The 24,696-nt window shown below is 37.3% G+C and overlaps 1 protein-coding gene across 2 annotated transcripts in view; it reads right to left on the reverse strand.

The window, feature by feature from the left end:
- Window positions 1–16,907, reverse strand: part of hmcn1 (hemicentin 1) — a 107,825-nt gene extending 90,918 nt beyond the window's left edge. For both annotated transcript variants that reach the window (XM_055185788.2, XM_055185786.2), the window contains exon 1: window positions 16,373–16,907. In XM_055185788.2, the coding sequence (XP_055041763.2) occupies window positions 16,373–16,709 (337 nt within the window). In that variant the 5' untranslated portion in view covers window positions 16,710–16,907. The remainder of the gene's footprint in view (window positions 1–16,372) is intronic.
- Between the last annotated feature and the right edge of the window lie 7,789 nt (window positions 16,908–24,696).

Consider the following 24,696-nt stretch of genomic DNA (forward strand, 5'->3'; position numbering starts at 1 on the left):
ATGGGGCCTGGGAACGTTTAGTTAATAATCCTGCCAGAGTCAAGAGAGTTTATATAGATGTGGAAGCAATCATATTAGCAGTCCTGCACATTTGTTTTCATCACATCTTTATAATTTTTAGCAAGATCTAAATCAATCTCACCGTTTATTACGCACATGTACAATTTAAGAGCATCAGATGCTGTTTGCGCTCTAGGGATAAACATGTTGTATTAATTAAAGGTCTCCACTATGGCAATACTTTGTGATGTGATGCTATTTTCATAAATGAGCCTTTCCAAAGTAAACCATCATGAATTTGATGAACATATTTACAAACTGTAGTTACCTGATTCAGCAATCTACTCCAAAAATAACCAAATAAATAACATAACAATGGATACACCAGAATTGTTAACAGAAATGACATCATGATGAATTGTTATACGTTTGAGAGAAATAACAGTTATTAAAAACATATGCTGACAGCAAATCATTTGCACAGACCTCTCTAGGAAGAGTAAAATTTTACTGATGTAAGATAATCATTTCAATTGGCTCAGCATCTTGCCAGGAAACTACCAAAACAGTGAGTCTTTGTAAGAAAGGAAGAAAGAAAAAGAACAGATCCATATGAGACAGAGCGCTGGCACACCCGGCGTTCAGGACAAAATCACTCCACTCCACACTGTGCAATAAAACAAAGCTGTTGGAAAATTGATACATATCAATATTTACAAATAGGAGCATCTAGGAAACACAGATGTAATGAGAAAATACAGAGCGATTGTACCAAAAAGATCAACACAGCCAAACAGCGTTACAACTTTCCATATTAATACAAAAGTGATGTGAGGCAAAGATATTAAATATAACAAGATTGAGCACTCCTATTACTATGTATAGGGGTTAATTAACTTTTTGAACAAACCGGAAAACAGGTCTTATCGCTTCTGGTTCAAGACTTTTGCCTGTGCTTTATATAATATAGAGATGTTTTACTCAAAATCCCTCCAAAGATAAGCACAACCAATGTCCACCACATACAGATTGATATAGGCAAGGGATAGTTCACCCAAAAATGAAAATTCTGTCATCATTTACTCATCCTCATGTTGTTTTAAACCTATATGAATTTTTTTCTGATGAACAAAAGAAATGATGGTAAACACACAGCAGATAGACCATTGACTTCCATAGTAGGAATAAAAAATATGATGGAATTTAATGGGTACCATCAACTGTGTGCTTTCCATTATTTATCAAAATATTTTCTTCATCATTTATCACAATACTTCCCAAATGTTTTTCCTACTATGGAAGTCAATGGACACTATATGCTGTTTGTTTACCATCATTTCTCAAAATATCTTCTTTTGTGTTCATCAGAAAAAAGAAATTCATACAGATTTAGAACAACATGAGGATGAGTAAATGATGACAGAATTTTTATTTTTGGGTGAACTCTCCCTTTAAAGTCCCACCTTTTAGTTAAAAGGACCAACCGTCAATCAATAAAGACTAGTGATGCACCGATGTATCGGCCGCCGATATTAATCGGCCGATATTTGATGAATTTGAAACCATTGGCAATAGCACGAGAAAGGCCGATACCGATTGTTTATTAATTAACTGCATAAAGAAATCCATTATAGGTAAAAAAATTAGTTAATGTTGTTAATAAAATAAATGCTGAATAGCTAAAACCACCTTTGAAGGTTGTCATGCTGTCTTATTATATTTGTTTTAGCTTAATTTGTGCCTCTCTTATTATTTTGGTCAGTTGAATGTTAATTACATCCAATCCATGTTCAGTAAAAATTATTTAATGCAGAAATAAACTAGCTAAAAGACCAACTATATAGTATTGTATACAAGTGTTTAATATCGGTATCGGCCAGAAGTTGTCTGTTTAAATCGGTATCGGCCCAAAAAATCCTATCGGTGCATCCCTAATAAAGACTGATGATTTTGCGTGAGGCATTTGCCAACCTATGAAGATGCGCAGTAGCTGAAACAACTTTTAAAAATATGTTTTAGCGCAATTTCAGCTTAAGAATCAAATGTTATGGAACAGTTTATTTTAATTGTTTTCAGAAATATGTATTAATCATAATTTTAACAAGTGATTTTAGAGATTAATAGATAGGACTTTACTTTAGTCTTGCATGACTACAATAACTGGTGATACTGCAAGCATGGCATCTACTGGCATGACTTCCCTTAAGGAACTTTGTGCGAGGTCACGCTCATACAGTATAAGTATGTCGTACATTTTCATACCTGAACTTCACTCAGCCAATCAGAAATTATTGTCAGAAGTCTCTTTTTAAAAGAATTGATTAATTCTTTTTGGTTTTATGGTTACAATTTTATGTAATTACGATGTTATGCCAGTTTAAGACTAGCTGAATACCTCCCAGAATGGATGCTAGACCACAAAGCAATGCTCCATGTCAGAAGAAAAGTAAGAACACTGTGGTTTTGTGGCTTTCATCTGCTCTGCTTAGCCTCTGTGTCTAACCAGATCAAAACCTAATGTTTTAATAGATTATAGGCGTGTGCATGAATGACTATTAACTCTAATGTGCAATTAATTCTGTATGGAAAGGGTCCAATTCACAACCCCACAATGCCTTCTGCATACAGTGATTCATCCTCTTTCATGCTCAAACTGAAATACCTACAGTATTAGTCAAGGAGACTCAGTGTGGTCTGTAGCATGGACTGAAAATCACAAGATACACAAACTTAACCGATTGCGCAAATTGTAAGAGGACAGTGTAAACAAAAAGCTAAAATCCAGGATAGCATCGCAATACATCTATACCTTTACAGAAAAGCATTGCACAAAGTGTGTGATAATGATACAGAACAGATATTTGGTATTGCTGACATTATCAGAAAACTGAGGATATGCCCAGAAGCCTGTTTGTCTGTTTCTAATTAAGACCAGCATGGTCTAAAGTCTGGACAACCTTGGCTATGTGTCCTTGGATAAGAGCGGTTCAGGATTTCAAGTACCAGCCTTTTGGAGGAGGGTCTTACGTTTGATTGACACCATCGAATGGCTGGTGGTGCAGCAACAGCACCCCATAAAACTGTCAGAAAGGGTCAAAGTGTTCCCATAAGCATGTGACTGCAGCTGCCACCAGAAGCGCAATGAGTTCAAATAATAAACACTAACACAAAATATAATGAACACATTTTCATATGGCAACCATTTGCATGAAAAATATATATTTACCATCAGTCACCATAGAGATATAATGGAGCATACAGGAATGGAATGCAAAATGATTTTAACTCGTTTTAAGATTAAAGTTAATACCCTTAACCTCAAGCCATGCAGAAAGCTTAGATCGGCATTGACTAATCCGGCATTATGTCTGGCTTAGGAACACATATCCTCTTGCTGTACAAGAAATCCGCAGAGCCCATGAGCTGTTGTCGGATGTCACTAAATACAGCTGGAATGCAGCTGTGAGCTATTAGCATGTGTGTCCGGCACGATCCACCACGTTGACGCTGAAATTCTGAGTTTGGTTAAGTTGGGCAAAGAAATGATGAGTTTTTGATGCTTTATTTTTCGAAGTTGCATTTTTCTAATAATAGCTTATGAAACAGCTACTCAACTTTTTTAAGTTACCAAATGGCTTAAATAGAATTATTTAATATTCCCGAATAATTAATGGGTTTTCAACAGAGGGTCCAAGGCCATTGCGGGTCCGTGGTGGTATTACCAGGGTTCTCCAAATAATGAATATTTTATTTTCTTTTAAAAAATGAAATTATGCATCAAACAAAAATGCATTGATAGGCTAACAGAGATAGCAAAAAATAAATAGTTTTCACCACATTTTATGATGTTACTGCGAGCCAAGGTCAAAGAGCTGCAAACTAAGTGCTCTTCTGCCATTGAATATAGTTCTAATTTTTTATCCCCTTAAAAAATCGCCACGTTTTATTTTGTGCCACCATACTTAGTCGTGTAACTACTCATGTAACAGTCTTTAAATAGGGAAAAAATGGACATGTTTGGTGGTTTCTAAATTCATCACAGTTTGGATCCTAACCGTGGGTTCACACCAGCCGCGTTTGAGGCATCAAAATCGCCTCTACCACGTCTAGTTTGCAGCTTAAACATTTTGAATGCATTTGCGCGTCTAGATGCACGTCAGAGGCGAAATCCCTTCTTGTGGGAGGGGCAAGTGCTATGCGGTTGGCTGTTTGCAAGATGGCTGATGTTGATCGGGCATTCATCGAGAGAGTTACCGGTTTGTATTTGGTAACCTTACTATAGGGGGAAAATAGTTTAAACAACGGTGGGAATTCCGCGGGTCGATAAACGTCACCTGACTCAAAAGTGAAATGTGTATTTACAATTTACCAGGTTGCTCAATGTCCTCACTGACACTCTTCCAAGCGAGGTCCTTTTTATTCCTGTCTCTATAGAAATAAGAACTTGTCTCTTATAGCTCCGGGTGACTGCTCACGGACAATATTAAGCGTTCTTCCATGTTGAATGAGTGACTCCGGGCAGGGCTGCCACCACAGAAGCAAGCAGGCTCCTGATTGGTTAACACGGCGCAAAAATCTGCCAAAGTTAAAATTTTTCAACTCTGGCATCAGCCGCAAATTCTCATCAAACGCAAAATGCACAAAAAGCACCACTCACGTGAACCACGGCAGACAAACAATTCTAGACTAGACGCGAACTAGATGTGCAAATGAGGCGGAATTGCGTCTACCGTGCCACACTAAACGCCTCATCCGCGCCGTGATGACCTCTAGGTGCACGTCAACGCGGCTTCACACTGACTAACATTGAAATCACTCACACTTGACGCCTCTACCGCGGGTGGTGTGAACGCAGCATAAGAAAAAAGAAAAGTAAAGATAGTGAAAAAAGATAGGTATGTATTAATTTGTCAAAGTTGAGGAAAGAACATAGTAAAATATTGAAAAATGGTGTTGTTTTCTTTAAAACACAGGGTTTTCCGCAGCATATTTCAGTTAAGGTAGCCCGCCTAAGCTTGGAAACCCTACCGCCTTAACTAGCTCATCAAAAAAAAAAAAAAAAACACACCGCCGAAATGAGAAAGACGTGGTCCGGACTGTTACTGTCTGTAGGATAACTAGCCAGTTGGTAAAACATCTCGGAGAATAGCACAGACACGCTTGAGACCCCTGATTTAAATTCATTAATAATCTAGTATGTGTTCATTTTTTGTCATAGTTTCTTCAAAATTAAGTTTTATTTGAGTGTTTTAAAAATAAATATTTTATTTATTTATTTTATTAAAATATTTTAATTTTCATCATGACGCATACGCCCCCCCCCCCCCCTTTGATTGCCATGCCCTTGGCCCCGCCCACCCATCCAACCATACCACCTTAACTAACAAATTTTCTGCGGGAAACCCTGAAACACATTATTGTATATGTTAGAAAAGGTCTTGCCAGTGAACACTTTAAAACCACGGCATACAAAATGTTGCCAAATGTACAAAGATGTTGCCAATTTCTAAAAACAAAGATCTCACCTTCTAAAAACAAAGCGGAATCTAACAAAAATGCCTTTATTGACTGTTTCATGACATCATTACCAGCGTGCAATGCTTGCTGCTGGATACTAATTAGAAGCCTGAAAGTCGGAAATGCCTATTATTTGACCTCGCTCAGCGCCCAATACTTAGCCAAGTTAAAAGAAGAGACACTAGCTAAGTGATTAGGTCAACTTTTCACAAAGGTTTCATTCATCATAGAATTGAATCACATTAACACAGTTAAAACTTAAACAGAAGGTTCTTACTTGCTCCTGTTAACTTAAGTCTCATAAAGCAAAATCAAAGCAGCTCTTCTCAGCTACTTAATATGCATCAACATCTACTGCTACACAACATGTGGCTTCTATTACTTTCAAAATACAGTCATTTAGAAACTAGAAACTTCTGTTGAATTAAAGACTGGAGGGCCTAATGTACAGATCTTCCAATGAGGTAACTGTGAGCATGTTTGCCAGCGCTTACAGAATATACATTTTAGCGCATGACAGATGTTGCTCTGTTCTGATGTGTATTTGCCTCAAAAATGGCTTACAGACTAAGAACTGGCTGCCTGGCACCACTGACCAAAACATCAACCACACACATGTTCGGCTCACTCAAAACCACAAACCGACAGAGGATTCTGTCAAACCATCAATTTCCTCACACTTCTCTTATACACACAAAACTTTCAACAAAGCAGATCCTACGCCATTCTTAAGATAAAACCTGAACTAAAGGCTTAAAGGTCTCCATCGTTTGCACATTAAAGCCAAAGATAAAAAGCACACTTGCGCAGCAGACACTGATAAGTCGGGTGGGAGCTGAGTGACGTTTTTCAGGCGCCCAGGAAATGTTTTGTCAGTGAGACGGTCTGTGACTCCCTGGGAGATAGAGAACGGGGAGACAGATAGTGATGTAGGTAGACAGACAGACCAAGATAGGAAAGCAAATTTGGGGTTAAGAGGAAGGGGAAATGAAGAAAAATGAAATGAAAAGTATTTTGCAACTCCTTGTCTATACACGTGTTATTTTCTTTGTATTTTTTTTAAAGGAGAATGTCTTTTATATCTTGAGATCACAGCTTTTGACTTAAAGGATTAGTCCATTTTCTTAAAAAAAATAATTTACTCAACACCATGTCATCCAAAATACTGATGTCATTCTTTGTTCAGTCGAGAAGAAATTATGTTTTTTGAGGAAAACATTCCAGGATTTTTCTCATTTTAATGGACTTTAATGGACCCCAACACTTAACAGTTTAAATGCAATTTAAAATGGCAGTTTCAAAAGACTCTAATCGATCCCAAACGAGGCATAAGGGTCTTATCTAGCGAAACGATTGTCATTTTTGGCAAGAAAAATAAAAAATATGCACTTTTAAACAGGGCTCTGAACCGGTTCAAGGAACGAAAACGAAAACCGGAAACGAACGAAATTTTAACAGGAACAAAAACGAAAACGAAAACAAAATCAATTTTAATTGTTCTGAACAGAAACGTTTATTTAAAATTACCATTAACCGGTTAATAACGTTATTTTATCGTTTTCTTTTATATTGTACTTTATCAGTGACCAATCATGAATTGAACAGTACAACATGTGACTTTGACGCATCAAGCGTGAGTGACTTTGACACATAGCGTGAGTGAAATGCCCGCGCCGCAGTCATCGAGTCTCCGGCCCGATAGCATTTGTCTTAAATAACCACAAAGCTACCCATCAAATGTTCAGAGGTATGTTTAAGTTAAAACTTGCTTGGAAATATGCAGATGCAAACTGTAACTCAAAAAAGCCAGGGGACTTATACCACTGTCAATTACTTTTTAGATGGGTCGCCACCAAGAAATTCCTTTTCGTTATTATTTTTCTTAACAAGTCTGTCTGCAATATTAAAGGATGTGGGGGAGAAGTACAGTAGCCGGGATTCACTGAAGTAACTTACAGAGGCACATTTAACGTAAACATCCAGCAGAGTATGCTGCGGTTTTAACCTGTAAAAGACCGGCATAAAACAGGTCTTTTTTTCAGCTGTTTATACTTAAAATTAATGCAGGTATTTCTTTTGTGGTTTTAACAATTAATGAAATGTTGAAGTTTAGTTATATCATGTGTTATGTTATTATTTTTGTGTGAAAATTTGTTTGTATGCATGCATTTGTTAAAGTATAGCCTGAATTAAAATAACGTTATTAACCGGTATTTTTTCTAAGTAAACCGTTTTCGGAACGTAAATGTTCAATGAGGAACGCAAAAACGGAAACGTTAAAATATTGATTCTGCTCGGAGTGAAACGATTGGTAATTTTTTTCGTTTTTAAGCCCTGCTTTTAAACCAGAACTTCTAGTCTTCCTCTGGTCCTGTGACGCGCCAGCGCGACCTCACGTAATACTTCATCACATCAAGAGGTCATGGATGACGTATTGAAACTACGCCCCAGTGTTTACAAGTGTGGAGAAAGAGGACCGTTTCAATGTTGTTGTATGTGGAATGATACTAATTAATGTCTTTGTGTCAGTTTATTGTTTAAAATGGTCCGCAAATGTGCGTTTCATACAGTATATGTAACGTGACCTTTTGACGTGTCATCATTATGCAATTACGTGAGGTCGCTTCTTCCCACATCACACAGCCGGTGGAAGAAGAGAAGTTTTGGTTTAAAAGTGCATATTTTTAATTTTTCTTGTTTTGCTAGATAAGACCCTTATGCCTCGTTTGGGATCGTTTAGAGTCCTTTGAAACTGCAATTTTAAACTGCATTAAAACAGTTAAAACACATTATGGGCTCTATCTTGCACCCAGCGCAATTGACTTTGTCAGTGACGCATGTATCATTTCGTATTTTGCACTGGCGCACAGCGGGTTTTTCCCTTCACAGACGCACGTCTGGGCGGTTCAGCGCAAAAAAGGAGGCGTGCTCCGGCGCAAACCATGTCTTATGCTATTTTGCAGTTTCAAAAAACAATTGCGCTACTAACCAAAAAAAACTAGTCTAAAGTCAGTGGCGCGTTGCGCGTGGTTCATTATGCTATTTTAAGGGCGCATGCTTGACCATAATGTATAGCGTGCACAACGCGCATTGCTTATCTAATCTACACAGATGCAACAGTTATTTTTGCAAATCATAAATTGTTACAATAAAAAATATTAATACATGAGATAAGGGAAATCATTGTGGTGAGCATTGTGGTGATAGTTTTTATTTATTTTGTGTGGCAGCGTTAAACAATTATCATGCAAATAACAATTAAAATATTTTAATAAGTTTGTTGTGTGGCTGTATTACGTTTATTTTATCTAAATAATAATTTAAATGTTTTCATAAGAAACCTTCATGTATGTGAACTTGATTTGTAAGTGTACTTTGGGATTGGACCTTGCTTTCTTGTGTCCGAATTCAAAGACCCCAAACCCTTTCAGCGGTGAGGGTGGACGCAGCGATGTCCTCCTGTGTGCCCGGCGTGCCCGATTTATGCTGGCAAGCTTGGGATCCCCCCGTCTCCTGACATCATTGTAGTGCTTGGCGCAGCTGATGAGACAATCGCGGCTATTCCCTCTCACGCCTGTTTAACCGACGCTGTTTTGGGCGGGTTTCTCCTATCCCCATACAAAACAACTTCTCTGTCTTTGACTGCTCTTACAAGAACGTCGGTCTCCTCGGCTGTGAACCGCTCCTGGCGTGCGCCTGTCAAATCCGTCATAATAATAGCAACCCGCCATGGAACTTGCGCCCTTGCATTTAAAGGGAATGTTGGATAGCGTTCTGATTGGTTTATTTGACGTTACGCCCAAACCACACCTATGAATAATGAACCTACTTCAGACCAACCCCTTATTGATTTGCGCCCGGCGCAAGACTTATTTCTCCCGCCGGGAAAATAGCAACAGCGCCCAAGATCCGCCCACAAAGTCACTTGCGCTTTGCGCTTCGGACTTGCGTTTCAGATCGTTAAAATAGGGCCCTATAAGTGTTGGAGTCCTGGAATGTTTTCCTAAAAAAACATTATTTCTTCTCGACTGAACAAAGAAAGACATCAACGTTTTGGATGAAATGGTGGTGAGTAAATTATCTGGATTTTTTTAAAGAAAATTGACTAATCCTTTTACAATGTAGCTACAGTTAAACAATGCAAAATTAAGCATTTATATGTATTCTTTAAAATCAACGGACTAAATAGAGTTGGCACAGACTCCACTAAAGCCCTTTTCACACAGGATTACTATTACCTGGTGACCTCTAGTGATTTGTAATAATTGCATTACAGATTGTGTTTGAACCTTATCCTGTACGAATCTGTCATGTCTGTAATTTGTAAAGTAAAAATTCCCCCGCAATTACCTACCATATTTCGCCAAACACAGAGGTCCTCTGATAATATTAGTCCTGTGCGAATTGGCATCTCTGTAATTTGGCCAGGAACTGGCAGGACCGTATATCATTTTTCAAGGCTTGTGTTACCTGTGTGCCTTTTTTATTTACTGCAGCTGAGGAGCGCACATACAGTGGCACATTTCCCTCTCCTTTTTATGTCTTTTACTTGTGAAAATTGAGGGATTTATTATATATTTTAAACGTCCAGCAGTCTCTCCTCGTCCATGTTTGATGATAAATATTAAAAATGTCTAGAACTGTAATTATTTGAGATATCTCTGTTTAGGCTGGAACATCGCAGAACCGTTTCTAAATAGAACTGACACTTGACGCCGCGCTACGTGGCGCAGCTGATTAGGACAAAAACTGTGATTAACATGGTAAAGGTACTTTTTACAGCATGTCACGGTGTTGCGTGTATAAGACAAGGTGTTACTCAAAGCCTCGACATCATATCCGTAAGATAAGTCAGTAACTGTGAGTCAAATCAGTTTTTGTTTATCCCGTGCAAACCGGCCACACGAAACTCAGATGTAGTGATGTAATTTCAAAATCACAAGAGGTCCCCAGATAATACTAATCCCGTGCGAATAGTTCTTAATACAGACCAAATGTGACCCTGTCTGAGTTTAAGAGCATCAAAGTTTGATTGTAATCATTGATTTTACTATATTTCACATGACCTTACTAAGTCAATAAACATAGCCGTGTTATATTTTCACAGAATGCTCCTTATGTATGATAAATTTATGTAAAAATAACTTTAGCTAAACATAAAACACATACCTGGTGGAGTCTGAATCACTGGCATTAAGTTGTATTGACTTTAATATAATCCAAATGTATGTGATATTAAAGTACTTCCCTCGAGGCATTAGCAATAATGAAATGAAATTTAGCCCAAAGCAAGTAAAACTTTCTCTAGCTACTTTAACTTACATAGGTCACCTACAGTTTTCAATACTTATAGCATCTACTGTACTAATGATATTGTCCACTAATGATATCTATATTTGTCTTTTAAACATCTGAAAGTAATACCCAGAGCAAATGTCATCTATCATACTTTAATCTTTCATTCCAACCTCATCTCAAGTTCAACATCCCAGCAGACTTTGACCTTAGCACTGCACCAGTTACAAAAGGTCACAGAAATATATGTGCGTCCAATCAAAATAAATCCCGGGGCTCAGAATGCAGGCAAATTTGCAGCCAAACGTGTGATCGCAATCCAGATGGAATCCCAAGAACTGAAACCGATTGCATGTGATATTTGAAGTTTTTAGCAAACCATTTCAGGCATCACAGAATGCATTCTGGTCAAGCAGCTCAAGTGATAAAGCACTGCGTTGGAATCGCAAAGGTCATTGGGTACAATATATACTGATTTAAAAAAAGGATAGATTTTACAAACAAGGCTTAAAAGGGGGTTGAATGGTATTTCAAGCATTCTGACGTATTAACACAGTTATAGAGTTGTTTCCTCTTGCTAAACGTAGGCAAAGTGTCAAAAAAGCAGTTGGGCATGTTACAGAGTATTTCTGTGCCGAATGCACTTCGCCAGGGTTCGTACAAGTTTGGGAAAGTTTTTTTCGATTACAGGTCCAACTGACGTTTCAGGGGTTTTCTACACGTATCACTTCTTTAAATGGGCACTTCCCCCGGAAAACCCCGCCCACCCATCAATCAGCGGGAGACGCTAGAACTTGCAAACATCTTATCACGCGACACAGCTTTGTTTAATTTCAAAACTCAACAATGGCAAGAAAGAAGAAGAAGTGTGTTTTTGGATGTGGGTGCTTCAGAGCGTCTTTCGTTGCCAAGTAACCTAAGCATTGCTTGACGCTGTGACAAGCACCCACCGGCAGAGAAAGAATTTGGCGCCTATAAACACGCACGTTTGTTAAGAACTGTATCATCCTTTACATTTTTATATTTCAAAATATATGTATGCATTATGTATAAGACCTATATGCATCAATGTGAACGTGCGCATACGCGCATGCGCCCCCCCACACACACATGCACACACAAAATCAATCTTTAACCACCGCACCACCACGGTGAATTTGTGCATTACCACCGCCATTGTAAAAAACTGCCACCGTCACAGCCCTATGAGCCCCATTCACTTCCATTGTAGGATAAAAGAATACTATGAAGTGAATGGGGCTACAAACTGTTTCGTTACAAACATTCCTCAAAATATCTTATCTTGTGTTCATCAAAACAAAGAAATTTTTACAGGTTTGTAACAACACGAGGGAGAGTAAATGATGACAGAAGTTTCATTTTTGGGTGAACTGTCCCTTTAAGCCTCTGACAAATGTATAAATGTCCAGAAACACTATTTAAATACTTTTTTGTCACAACTAATTTCAAACATTTAGACATACCTTCACATTAGACCATGAAAGACATTTCAGTAAAGTGACCCTGAACTTTTGACTATACCATAAACGCTGTTAAAAATATAGGTACTCCACGATGTCAAAAAAAATAAATTTTTGGCTATATGGTTCCATAAAGAACCTGTAACATTCAACCAAAAATGGTTCTTACGAGTTGAAAAGGTTTTTTAGATTATGAAAAGACTAAAATCTTCAAGGAACCCCATGAGAACAATTTTTACCATCATTATTTTAAGAGTATATGTATATGTAAAGAGATCAAGAAAGATTAAGAATGCTATCATGGAGCTCTATACACATTCAAGGTAGTCTGAATTGCTGAGTTTGAATAGTAGGCATTGTTTAACAGTAACTACTGGGTATAGCAGCACTTTTGAAAATGTCTCACTTGAACTGGAATCAACACATGCGCTGTTCTCAAATTAAAGGAGGTTATATTATTTTCTTCTATATCATTAAAGAGATGATGAGGCAGGAGAATTACACCGTACTACAACAAACTCTGAAACCCCATTTAACCCACCCCACCCAATGTCACAAATTCCTGCCTAATAGCATCATTACGGCCCATGTTCATGCCAATACCCTTGTAATCTAGGGGTATTCCAAGATGAATGTTGCCTCTGTGAGCAAAAAGCAGATTCAAAGAGATGTTTAGTTGAGGAATGAACTTTGAACATGTTAAAAGCATCTATTTTCTAAAATGTTCCTCCTATGCCATTTTAACAGTTTTGGGAATTATAAAGTGGATGTAACCAACCAAGCAAAGGAGATGAAGCAGGTAAATGAAAACTTAAGACAATGTAGGTAAAAAGCTGGCTGTCAAATGATCAAGGTCACTTAACTGCGAAATAATAACTAATAGGGTTGAGAAAGAACATGTGTGCAAGAAACTTCTTTTTTCTGGAGCTCTTGGTCTACTACAGTACTTTAAAGTTTAAAGACAGGGCTGTCAATGCGATCCACAACTAAATAAAACCATTTCCATCTGCTCACCACAATGACTGATATTCACATTCATGCAGCTGCCATCAGAATCTTCAAGAACCAAGGAAATTCAGCCAGTACTCTGTTGTGAGTTTATTTCATTTGTCACAGTCTTTTCTAAGTATTTTAGGATGACAGGAATAAAAAAGAATGAATAACCCTTGAATAACTCCCCAAAGCTTTTCCAGAAGCCAATATATGTAGAGATTTTAGGCTTGCCTATAATAATCCAAACACATCTAAAAAGACTGTCAAGTGAAACATGTAGATGGCTCAGTATTACATTGCTTGACAATCTTACATAGGCCCAAAGAAGCATTCAAGTTCAAGAACCAAACTGCAATGGGGTCACTTACAAATGCACTCACATGGGCTTGTAAATATGTATGTGTGCACATCAGCGGACTCTCAGGAAAGCAGTAGCACAGGGATGCCCGTGGCCACACACTGCACCACAACCCAACTGATCTTTAAAAGCTCTGTGGACATCTGAAACTCATTGAAACCTCCTCAAGCCAACCCTTGTTCAGTGCCCAAGGGACTTTCTATTTCCTTTTCCAGGTTACAGTCAAGGAACTAAGAGAGAAATAATAGTTTCAGCCTCTACATACATTTCTTTAACCACGGTTAAAGAACTGACCAACCCGTGCTCAACTTCCACAACTTTTCTATGTGGGTGATTCTCGCGAAATTAGACTTACATACAGTTACAAACATCTCTTCATGTACTATTTTGCACATGATTTTAAATGACATCATACAAACCAATTTTTCCCCCCACATTTAAGGGGAAATTTTTCATTACTGCAATGTGTTCATGACTGGATTTTGGTTCTTTGACATGGAAATATTTATAATTAAAAAAATCTAAAACATAAAAAGCTTCATTGCATGTTATACTATAAACATTTACAGTAAAGAAACGTGTGGTATTTGGTGATCATTGGTAAATTTAGAGATAATAATAAGGAATATAAGTGTGTCCAAGAAAAATTTTCTCATCCGCTGCAACAATCATTGTTTAAGCCCTCAAGGAACTAACATTTTCAAAAAAATATTTGTTGGAAGGGACATAATTGACTGTGACACTCAAGATGGCTACCAGGTAAGTAGTTCTTATTTTTTCTCTCCAGAAAAAAGTTGAAACTTTTTAGTTCTCATTATCGAAACATGAGTTTGTAAATGCATATATTTAATGTAATATCATGTTGCGGTAATGATAATCTAAAAATGTAAATAATTCTATAGGAAATATTTTTTAATTCTCTAAAAATAATGGTTATAGTAAGTTCAGACCTGAATCTTATATGTGCGAAAAAAAATCGGCTTCAAGGGCTTTAAAAAAAAATCTGATGCTGGACACCTTTTAAGTCTGGATTTCGATAGAATCACCCATGTACTGTTTACTGTGATGGATGGATATGAAAAAAACCTGGTTCACACTCTTAAACATAAAGGTGCAGTGTATGTTTTGTTGTCATTGGACAGCCTTGTAGTTGTATTGCACTCTATTTTAAATGAGTTTTAGTTGTTCCACCTGTTTCTCACTTTATGAAGTACAAAATGCCCCCATGAAAACAAAATCCCCTTCCGTAATGTATGTTGGCCTTTTGTGAAACATAAAGGTTCATTAAATGTTAAAGGTTCTTTATGGAACCATTCAGCTAAAAATGGATCTTCTGTGGCATCATGAAGCACCTTTATTTTTAAGAGTGGGTACTCATAACAGGCACAATTCTTCTGATTCAGCTTTATCATCCGAGTATGCTTACACACACCAAGAATTTGACATCAGTAGCAGAAGCATCCCATAGTTCCAGAAACTAGGACACAGAAAAATTCTTGGATTGATTTTTTGGTGCAAACAGGCTAGTTGTTTTTTTAAAAATGGACACTCCAGAAAAGCCTTCATCACTAGCAAATGACAATTTTCTCTGACAAACAAGCTGTTCATGTTATGTGCTGTCTAAATAATGAATATTCCACTCTGTTGGCAGCATCTTCCTCCTTCAGGACAAGATCGGAAAACGATCTACAACAATGCAAACAAACAGACAGCCGATTTTAGTACATGATTGCACACATCTGGAAAACCGATTTACTGTTTTTGCAAAGGAGCAGGCAATATCTCTCCCTCTTATCCTTCTTTTGTGTTGCAAATCTTGTAGTTACAGTGGACAGCGCATTTTGAAGCAATAACCAGACCCAGAGTGCATCTTGAAAGAAATTCCTAAACGCCCCAAGGAGTGGATGGAAAATGTATTTGGTGTGCTGTGTTTGGACACTTCAGGTCAGATTCAGGTTGGGAATGAAGAAGGGGGGGTCTTTACTTCTCCTGAGACAATACTTTCTTTTGAGACTCTAATACTCTTTGTACATTTTTGGCCATTTCTAGGTTCTTTTAGGGCTTTCTAAATGCACTGGTGTTCCTTACTGACCTAATTACCACAAGATGCACAACATGCTTCCCATCTTCCTATGTTTCAAGTAGCAGTAGTGCAGTTTAGATTAGAAAGACCAATGAATGAAGTGATGATTGTGTCTCTGTATGTTCACCAACTAATTTCACAACCCAACACATCTATCATCTTAATTCACATGGCAGGGTAAAAATTTAAGGTTATTTATTATTTTTCATGTTGCCTCTGAAAGTGGCCATCATTTACACAATTCAACTCCTTACTATAGTGTGGGCATACCAAATAATAAGAGCTATTTTATAGCCTAATTGTACTGTAAAGTCACATCACTGTTGGTGTGAAAAGAGCAGACAGTCAAATGTTTGTTCCCAAGGTCTGTGTATATACGGAATGATAATGACAGTGAATTCAACACACAGAACATCTGGGCACTACAAACAATGCTTTGATAACCCCCTTCTATTCATAACAAGTAACTCTCGGCAAACTAACAAATTTGACATGTTTCTGGCAACAAAGCTGCATTGCAATAAAGATGCATGTTACAGTATCACTCATGATAAACATAAACATAAACATGACCAAATGTGACCAGACGCTCTTAAGACTAGTTTCCAGCCGTTTATCCGGACATGTAAATTAAAGGTGGTTTACCTGGGTCGTGAAAAGGAACCAAGGCAAAGTTGTACAGTGGTCTCTTGGGTCTGCTGAGGGACGTCTCCAAAATCTTCGATGCTCCTTCAATCACTTGCACTAAATCATCGTACATGGAGCCGGTGACATCAAAGACAAACGCTAAGGTTGACGCTCCCTCTGGGATTTCTTCATTTGTGTCTTGGGCTGAGGACAAAACTAGTAGGACTAATAGCAGACCAAGCAAAAACGGTCTCAAGTCCATCTTGAGAACTCCCGGTTTTGAGGAACAGCTGTTCCTCAGGGGGAAAAAACGACAAAAACAGCGGCTGACTGACTTGCTTAAGGAAATTGGCATGCCATTGGTTCGAACTGTCAAAACGGCCACTACTAAGGAAAAATTAAATCTTTATGAGTCCAAAAAGTGACGCAAAAGTGAAGAGAAATAAACCAGTCGGTTTTCTTCTGAGCGTCGCTTGCGCGAGGATGCTCGCGAGTTGTTTTCAGTGCGCGCGCAGGAGCCTCCTCTTTCTCTGAAGTCTCTCACCAAACTGTCGCCCTTACAAATGTAACAAACACCTCAGGCTGCATTAAACTGCTGCGCTCTCATTGGTCCTCAACTTTTGGGGGCTCTCTGAGGGGGTCCTGTCCATATTGACTTAATCAGTGGATCTCAACCTTTTTGACTTGAACAAGCCCCCCACCCCAATTGTTTATAACAATATTTGAAGCCCCTCGCCATTGATAAATTCTACCTATGAAAAATTCTAGCTTGGCATTTTGTAGCCTATTCACTTAGCAGGCACTCAATTGTTTTCTAAATGAAGGAGTATGCATATTTGTTATATAAAATATCAAATACTAAGCAATATCGATTATATACGATTATAGATTATGTTTTTGCATACTATAATGCGTGCTTTGTCTTATTTTAAATCATTTTAAGTCGTGGTGGGAGGGAGGAGAGAATAGGGTGAAAATGTTTGCTGTATAATATGAGACATGTTATTCATTGTATAATTTAATGTGATATGCAAACTGAAAATATAAAAAAGTATATTGTTAAAAAAATTGTCATACTGATGCTGTCATACTGATCCCTGTAGTGGGAGTGGGACCCCACCCGACCCCAGGTTAAGAAACACATGATTGGTATTCAGGAGGACACAATTCCGAGGAAACAATAAACCTTTCTCACAAGAAATCCTGAAGGATCTAAAAAATAGAAACATAATATTTATGATGCAGTCAAATTGAATTTAATTGATTTTAAATATAAGCTATATTTGGTGTTTTTCTACCATCACGATCCCATCTCACTTTCATTTTGATAATTATACAAATAAGAGAACAACAATATCACCATCATGAAAAAATTAAATAATGGGACTGACTACAGTACACAGTAGTACAACGTCGCTGTCTATATAAGGTATTTTAGCTCTGTTTTACCGCCATCTAGTGGTCAACGCTGAGACAACTTGTCTAATTTAAAAAACGTATTAACCCATAATTGCAACAGGCTGTATAGGGCAATTTTGTCTCTCAAAGGCCATCTTTAAACTATTACATTACTGTTGTTTTTTATTATTCTTTTATTATTTTGATTGGCATTTTTTTTAAAGTCAATTTAAAAGTTTGCAAGAAAATGATGATGGTTAGTAGAGTCCAAGAAAAAGAGAACCATCCATGTATGATAAAACAGTAAGGCTAATTAATATGTTTTTGGTTAAATTTAAAAAAGCCATATGTCAGAGTCCAAAACATTGCCATTTTCTTTTATGTACGGTTAACTCTTTAAAGAAGGGTCAAGAAAGAGTTAATACTTTACAGTCTTTATGTAAATAAGCTGTTACAGAAAACCTACTAGAAAAATCCCTATATTATAAGATGCAAAACTTGAATGAAATCATTTACTGTCTTATTTCCAATGGGAAACAGACATGGTAATATTTGATTCACATCTGAATCTTATTATATCCTCATAAACAAATTCTTTTTTCCTTTGAATAGGAAAAAGGCAAAAAAAAAAAACAGATATATTCATTTCTTTAAAATTACCATGCCATACTTTGTAATATCTTGCAAAGGACAAGATATTCTTCTTTTTCCTTACAGACTTGTCATGCTTTTTGAAACACCTGCTACTTTCTACTTCCAAGTCATTTCCATCCAATCTGCATCCCATTTTTTAGTCTTTGGTCTATAAGACTATTTAAAATCCTTATCTCCATATTAATTGTAGCTCAAAGGAGGGCTGTTAAGGGCTCAAGTGATAATATGATTGATTGATTCTCCTAATCTATCTTTATTTAGTACTTTATTTTGAACATTACATTAAAACTGCTTTCATTATAAGGTCCAACTACAATCTTACAGATTTCGCTACTTCACTTTAGTATTACTGTATTATTATATTATATTAATCCCTAACACGTCATTCTATTAGGAAATTTTTTTCTTCGCTTTTTTGTGTTTTCTTTGCTTATATTTCATGTTAAGCTGCTATGGAATAGGGAACAATTGTAAAAATTGCTATATAAATAAATAAAACAAATAAATTGAACCGAATAAATCTCTCTCAAAAGGGCACATTTCACCAGACTTCTTAAAGATGTCAAATAAATCTTCGGTGTCCGCAGAGCACGTATGTGAAGTTCTAGCTCAAAATACCATCTAGTTTATATATTATAACATGTGAAATTGCCACTTTGTAGGTGTGCGCAAAAATTAGCTATTTTTGGGTGTGTCCTTTTAAATGCAAATGAGCTGATCTCTGCACTAAATGGCAGTGTCATGGTGCAGATTAAGGGGTGGTATTATCCCCTTCTGACATCACAAGGGGAGTCAAATTTTAATAAAAAAATTCACATGCTTGCAGAGAATGGTTTACCAAAACTAAGTTACTGGGTTGATCTTTTTCACATTTTCTAGGTTGATAGAAGCACTGGGGACCCAATTATAACACTTAAACATGGAAAAAGTCAGATTTTTATATGTCCCCTTTAAACCACAAACCTTGTACCAACAATAAAAAAGTCTAGATTTTGACCACAAGAGAGCGCCACATCTCAGGCAAAAGCTTAGGAGCACTGTTTAAAATAACGCAACAGTAGATATTAAATTTTAAGTCACAATAACATGAATTTAAATAATGAGTATTTTTTTTATTTTAAATAATTAAACACATTATAACAAAAGCTAAAATCAAATACCACCATTGAGTATTTCATGTGAGATAAAGAAATCTAAATGCAGATCAATACAGACACTATTTACATTAGATTCAAATATCTAGTGTACATCAAACCTAATACAATGAATACAATGTTTTAACCTAAAGCTGTACATACTGGTTTATGTGGAATTGGCAGATTATGATTATTTTACCCTCACAAGGTCCTCTTGTTTTATGTTGTCACAGGTGTGTTGATCTTGGGTCTTCTTTGGCTCAAGGTGATGATGTGGAACTGAGATAAGATGTTTATGTTGGACATACCCATTGATCTGTTGGCTGCAGGTTGGAATCGAGGCCCAAAAAACCCAGTACCCTGTGCTAGTTTCTGCCAAAGGTCAAAGACACAACATTTAAAAAAAAAGACTTAAACAGAAATTGTAACAGCTACACTATTTAAGATAAAAGCTAAAAGTTGTGCATCTGACATTCTAACAGGTTTAATTTTTTCTCTAATGGAACATAGTTAGTGTTCTCAGCATATTAAGTTGTTACATTAGAAAGCAGTTAAACACACACACACACACACACACACACACACACACACACACACACACACTTCTGCATTGGAAATTTCAGCAGTGAGGTGCCAACCTAAAAAAAAAACTATAATTTAAAAGGGAGAAACCAAGGAAATGTAATGTTGTGCAAAGGGAAGTTGATGGATGGGTGGTGTACATGAGATGAGTCAAACCAGTTCTCTGCCAGACCAAACAAAAGTTTTTTGGATTTTGCAACCCACTTCCATATTATGCAATTTACCATAAGACATTACAAAAAAAATCATGGCAATTCATTATAAACTTCCTCCTGAATGATTTATTTTTGCTACTCCAATAAATAAGAGGATGAATAAATGAACAAATTAGGTTATTTAACAATCTCATGTATAAAAACATTTGAGGAGCTCAGACCTCTTTCAAAAATGAGATAATGACATTAACCTAATGCACTCAGCTATATTTCATCAAATACCTTCACTTCAAATCGCTTAAACCCAGGCTTAAGCCATTAAGAAGCTTTGTTTTCCGAATCTGCAACACGGCACATTGATTTTTCAGCAAGTCGTATAAGTGCACAGAAGATTAATTAGATAAACTACCGTAGATCACATTTAAAGGATTAGTCAATTTTCTTAAAAAAATCCAATTTACTCACCATGTCATCCAAAATGTTGATGTCTGTCTTTGTTCAGTCGAGAAGAAATTATGTTTTTTTGCAGGACATTGCAGGACCTCACGCAATACGTCATGACGTCAAGAGGTCACAGAGGACGAACGCGAAACTACGCCCCAGTGTTTACAAGTGTGGAGAAAGAGGACGTTCCAACGTTGTTGTATGTGGAATGATACTAAGTAATGTCTTTGTGTCAGTTTATTGTTTAAAATGGTCCGCAAATGTGCGTTTCATATATGTAACACCTGACCTCTCTACGTCACTGCGCATTTACGTAAGGTCGCGCTGGCGCTTTTCAGGACCGGACCTAGACGAGAAGTTGTGGTTTAAAAGTGCATTTTTTTTCTTGTCAAAAATTACAATTGTTTCGCTAGATAAGACCCTTATGCCTCGCTTGGGACTGTTCACAGTCCCCTGAAACTCCGCCGAAAAAAACTGTTAAGTGTTGAGTCAAGTATCAACCGCTGGGCTCCATCAAAGTCCATCAAAACGAGAAAAACCCTGCAATGTTTTCCCCAAAAAACATAATTTCTTCTTGACTGAACAAAGAAAGACATCAACATTTTGGATGACATGGTGAGCAAATTATCTGGATTTTTTTAAGAAAATGGACTAATCCTTTAAACTTGTGTCCCTTGTGAGTACTTATACCTCAATACAGTGTGGCAGTGACATGGAGCACAGCGCCCCCTAATGTATGGTTCAGTTTCTTCATTTAAACATTTTGACTTTTGTCATTTGCAATGTTTCTAGTTGCATTTAAAGTGTTTTTTAACGGTTTAGAAAATAAGTGGATTTTTCACATACTTAGAGGGTTTTGCAGCGAAAGACAGACACATTTGTTAAATACAAATGAAATGACTAAAATGACATGTGAAAAGAAGAAATTTCAATTACTGACTAATAACCTTTATTAGTGACTGTCAAAAATGCTCACTTACCAGAAAACATGCCGGATGCACTTAAAGGGTTTTACATCTGAGCTACTCATTTATTGCTATACTATAAAAAAAGAGAAAATTGTGTTGGCACCAATAGCCCTGTGGTTAGTGTGCCGACATATAGCACCAGTGTGCTTACAGCGGCCCGAGTTCGATTTCAATCTCCGAGGTCCTTTTGCTGATCCCACTCCCCTATCTCCACCCAACACTTTTGCATTATATGGTGCATGAAGAATAAACCATATTAATGCCCACACAGAGTAACAGAGCACATCTAATATTACCCTGTAGCCCAAGACTGGTTGCCCACTGAAGCTAAGTAGGGTTGAGCCTGGTCAGTACTTGAATGGGAGACCTCCTGGGATAACCAGGTTGTTGCTGGTAAAAGAGTTAGTGAGACCAGCAGGGGGTGCTCACCCTGGTCTGTGTAGGTCCTAACACCCCAGTATAGTAATGAGGACACTATACTGTCAAAAAGCACTGTCCTTCAGATAAGATGTTAAACCGAGGTCCTGACTCTCCATGGTTGTTATAAATCCCAGGATGTCTTTTGAAAAAGAGTAGGTGTGTGCCCGGGCCAAACTTGCCCATTGGCCTGCTTATCATCCCCTCATATACTAATTGGCTATATCATTCTTTCTCCTCTTCACTAATAAACTGGTGTGTGGTGGGTGTTCTGGTGCAATATGGCTGCCGTTGCATCATCCAGATGGATGTTGCACATTGCTGGTGGTTAAGAAGTATCCCCCTTTCATATGTGAAGTGCTGCAGAAAAGCGCTATATAAATGTAACAAATTATTATAGTATGTATTTTGGTGATCTGACCTGACCTGTTGAGATTTATGATGTTTAAATGGCCCACTTGTTACACTCGAGTTAGCACTTCAGTATTTATAGTATAATAAAACCTGTCTCCATCTGCTAACACCGACATCAACACTGGAATTCAGGTTATTCGAATGTGATCAAGTGCTTTTACTCTCTTAAAAGAAGACACATGACACCCTCTTTTATCCGCCCATGCATGCAACATAAACTCAACAGTAAAGAAGCCCCCTCAGCTGTAATTTAGTATCCCTAATCCCAGGGATTATACAGCATCTAATCCTCTCAGAGACCCTATTTGTGTCCCACTATACTACCATCAAACCAGTCCACTGCGCATAGATATATTACACATAATATACGAATATATAATACTTGAACCCACTCTTTACAGACACACATAATTTTATATTCTATAGCATTTACCTTCAGCCATCTCATGTTCAAAATCACAACAGCCATAAAGCATATAACATACTGTAGTAGGAGATTATAGTACTACATTAAATATTTATTAAAAAGTGACTATACTATCATAATCTATTCAAATAAAAAGTCTTTATCCTACACACAATGAAAAGAACAAAGGTATGGGACGAGGGCACAAATGCACCCCAGATAAATCCTACAGGAATGTTATAGTTGCCATGTGAATGGCTGCACTGGTTTCTGCTGTTGTTTTTGGACGTGCTAATGTGTGCCGTCTGCACATTTTTCACACACTCAACAAAGCTTTGTTTGGCACAGAGAACATGGCGTACTGTTTAATAGTGGTTATGGAGAAGAGTAATACTGACTGAAAAGGAGCAGGCAACAGAGGGTGCCATGTGGTGTCTACCTAAATCCACATACTAAGAAGCCTACTTATTTACTCCCTAACCAGTGTGCCTACTTTAATTAATACATGCCATACACAATTAGAAATGAGCATAGTGTTCTTTAAAGTTTAAAGCGTATCTCGACTATAAAGACATGGTTTAATACTTTATATTTGCCTTCTACTAAGATCCATTTCAACGTGTAATTAACTATAATAAATATCTACACTAAAAAATTAGTACTAAATAGCACCAAAAGCTCGTAATCATAGAGGAACCATTTTTAGTCCTATAGCACCTATAAAGCACCTATGAAGAATCATCCGGGGTTGATATAGCACCACTATAGCACCAGATATGGTTCTATATAGCACAATATGGTTCTACACAGGTGCTACATATGTGCTATATGGGACTTAAAATGGTTCCCCTAAGATTACAAGCCAGAGAACCACTTTTAGTGCTGCTTAGCACCGTTTGCTGGTCTTAGCTGGTTTAAGATAGTTCTCCCAGCCTGGCAAAGCTGGGATCCAGCCTGGTCAAGCTGGTGGGTCAGCAGGTCTCCCAGCCTGAAAACCCACCAAAACCCTTCTAAAACAAGCCTGCTACACCAGCTCAGCCAGTTAAAACCAGGATAGGAAAACCAGCTAAAACCAGCCAACCATCTTAGGTTTTTACTGGTCTTTTTAATAGGGTATTGTTTATCTTTTATGTTCGGTTCATATTAAAATAACATATCAGAATAAGTTGATCTTCTTGGATTTTTAACGACATTTTATTTAGCATTAACGGCAACTGTTAGTGCTAACTAAACCATTATGGTTATAATATTATCTTAACCAGCTACTCAATAAAAGGTCTTTAATTTAATGGTCTTATTAAAGTGAATTATGCAAGACAATAACAGTTTTACTATTTGTATTATGTTTGAGTCTTATTTAACTGTAAATACGAACTGACATATTAAATCCAAAATAAACATAATTTTTACAGTGGCTACACTGGGGTGGAGCTATACAGACGCAGACACAAACAAATTCCACAATCATTATCTAGCAAGGCCATGGCATTCTTAACCAAGTGCTGTTCTTATCATACGCCTGTCTCTTTGTGTTTACAAAACTCTATTTCAAGGCAAATGCCATTTTTTCTCTATAATAACCACAATACATAACACTGCTGATCTGTACACACACAAACTGTGTATCTCTTATGAATTTCTCCCAACTTCCATATTTACTCAATTAAGAGGAGACAGGGAACGGCTGGCACAGAGTTGAAGAGACGGGCAGCCTCTGTCTTCAGAGCAACCAGGAAAGACTGTTACATAACCTGGAAAAGATGCGAGG

This window comes from Misgurnus anguillicaudatus, chromosome 18 (assembly GCF_027580225.2).
Source record: "Misgurnus anguillicaudatus chromosome 18, ASM2758022v2, whole genome shotgun sequence".
NCBI classification, from domain to species: domain Eukaryota; kingdom Metazoa; phylum Chordata; class Actinopteri; order Cypriniformes; family Cobitidae; genus Misgurnus; species Misgurnus anguillicaudatus.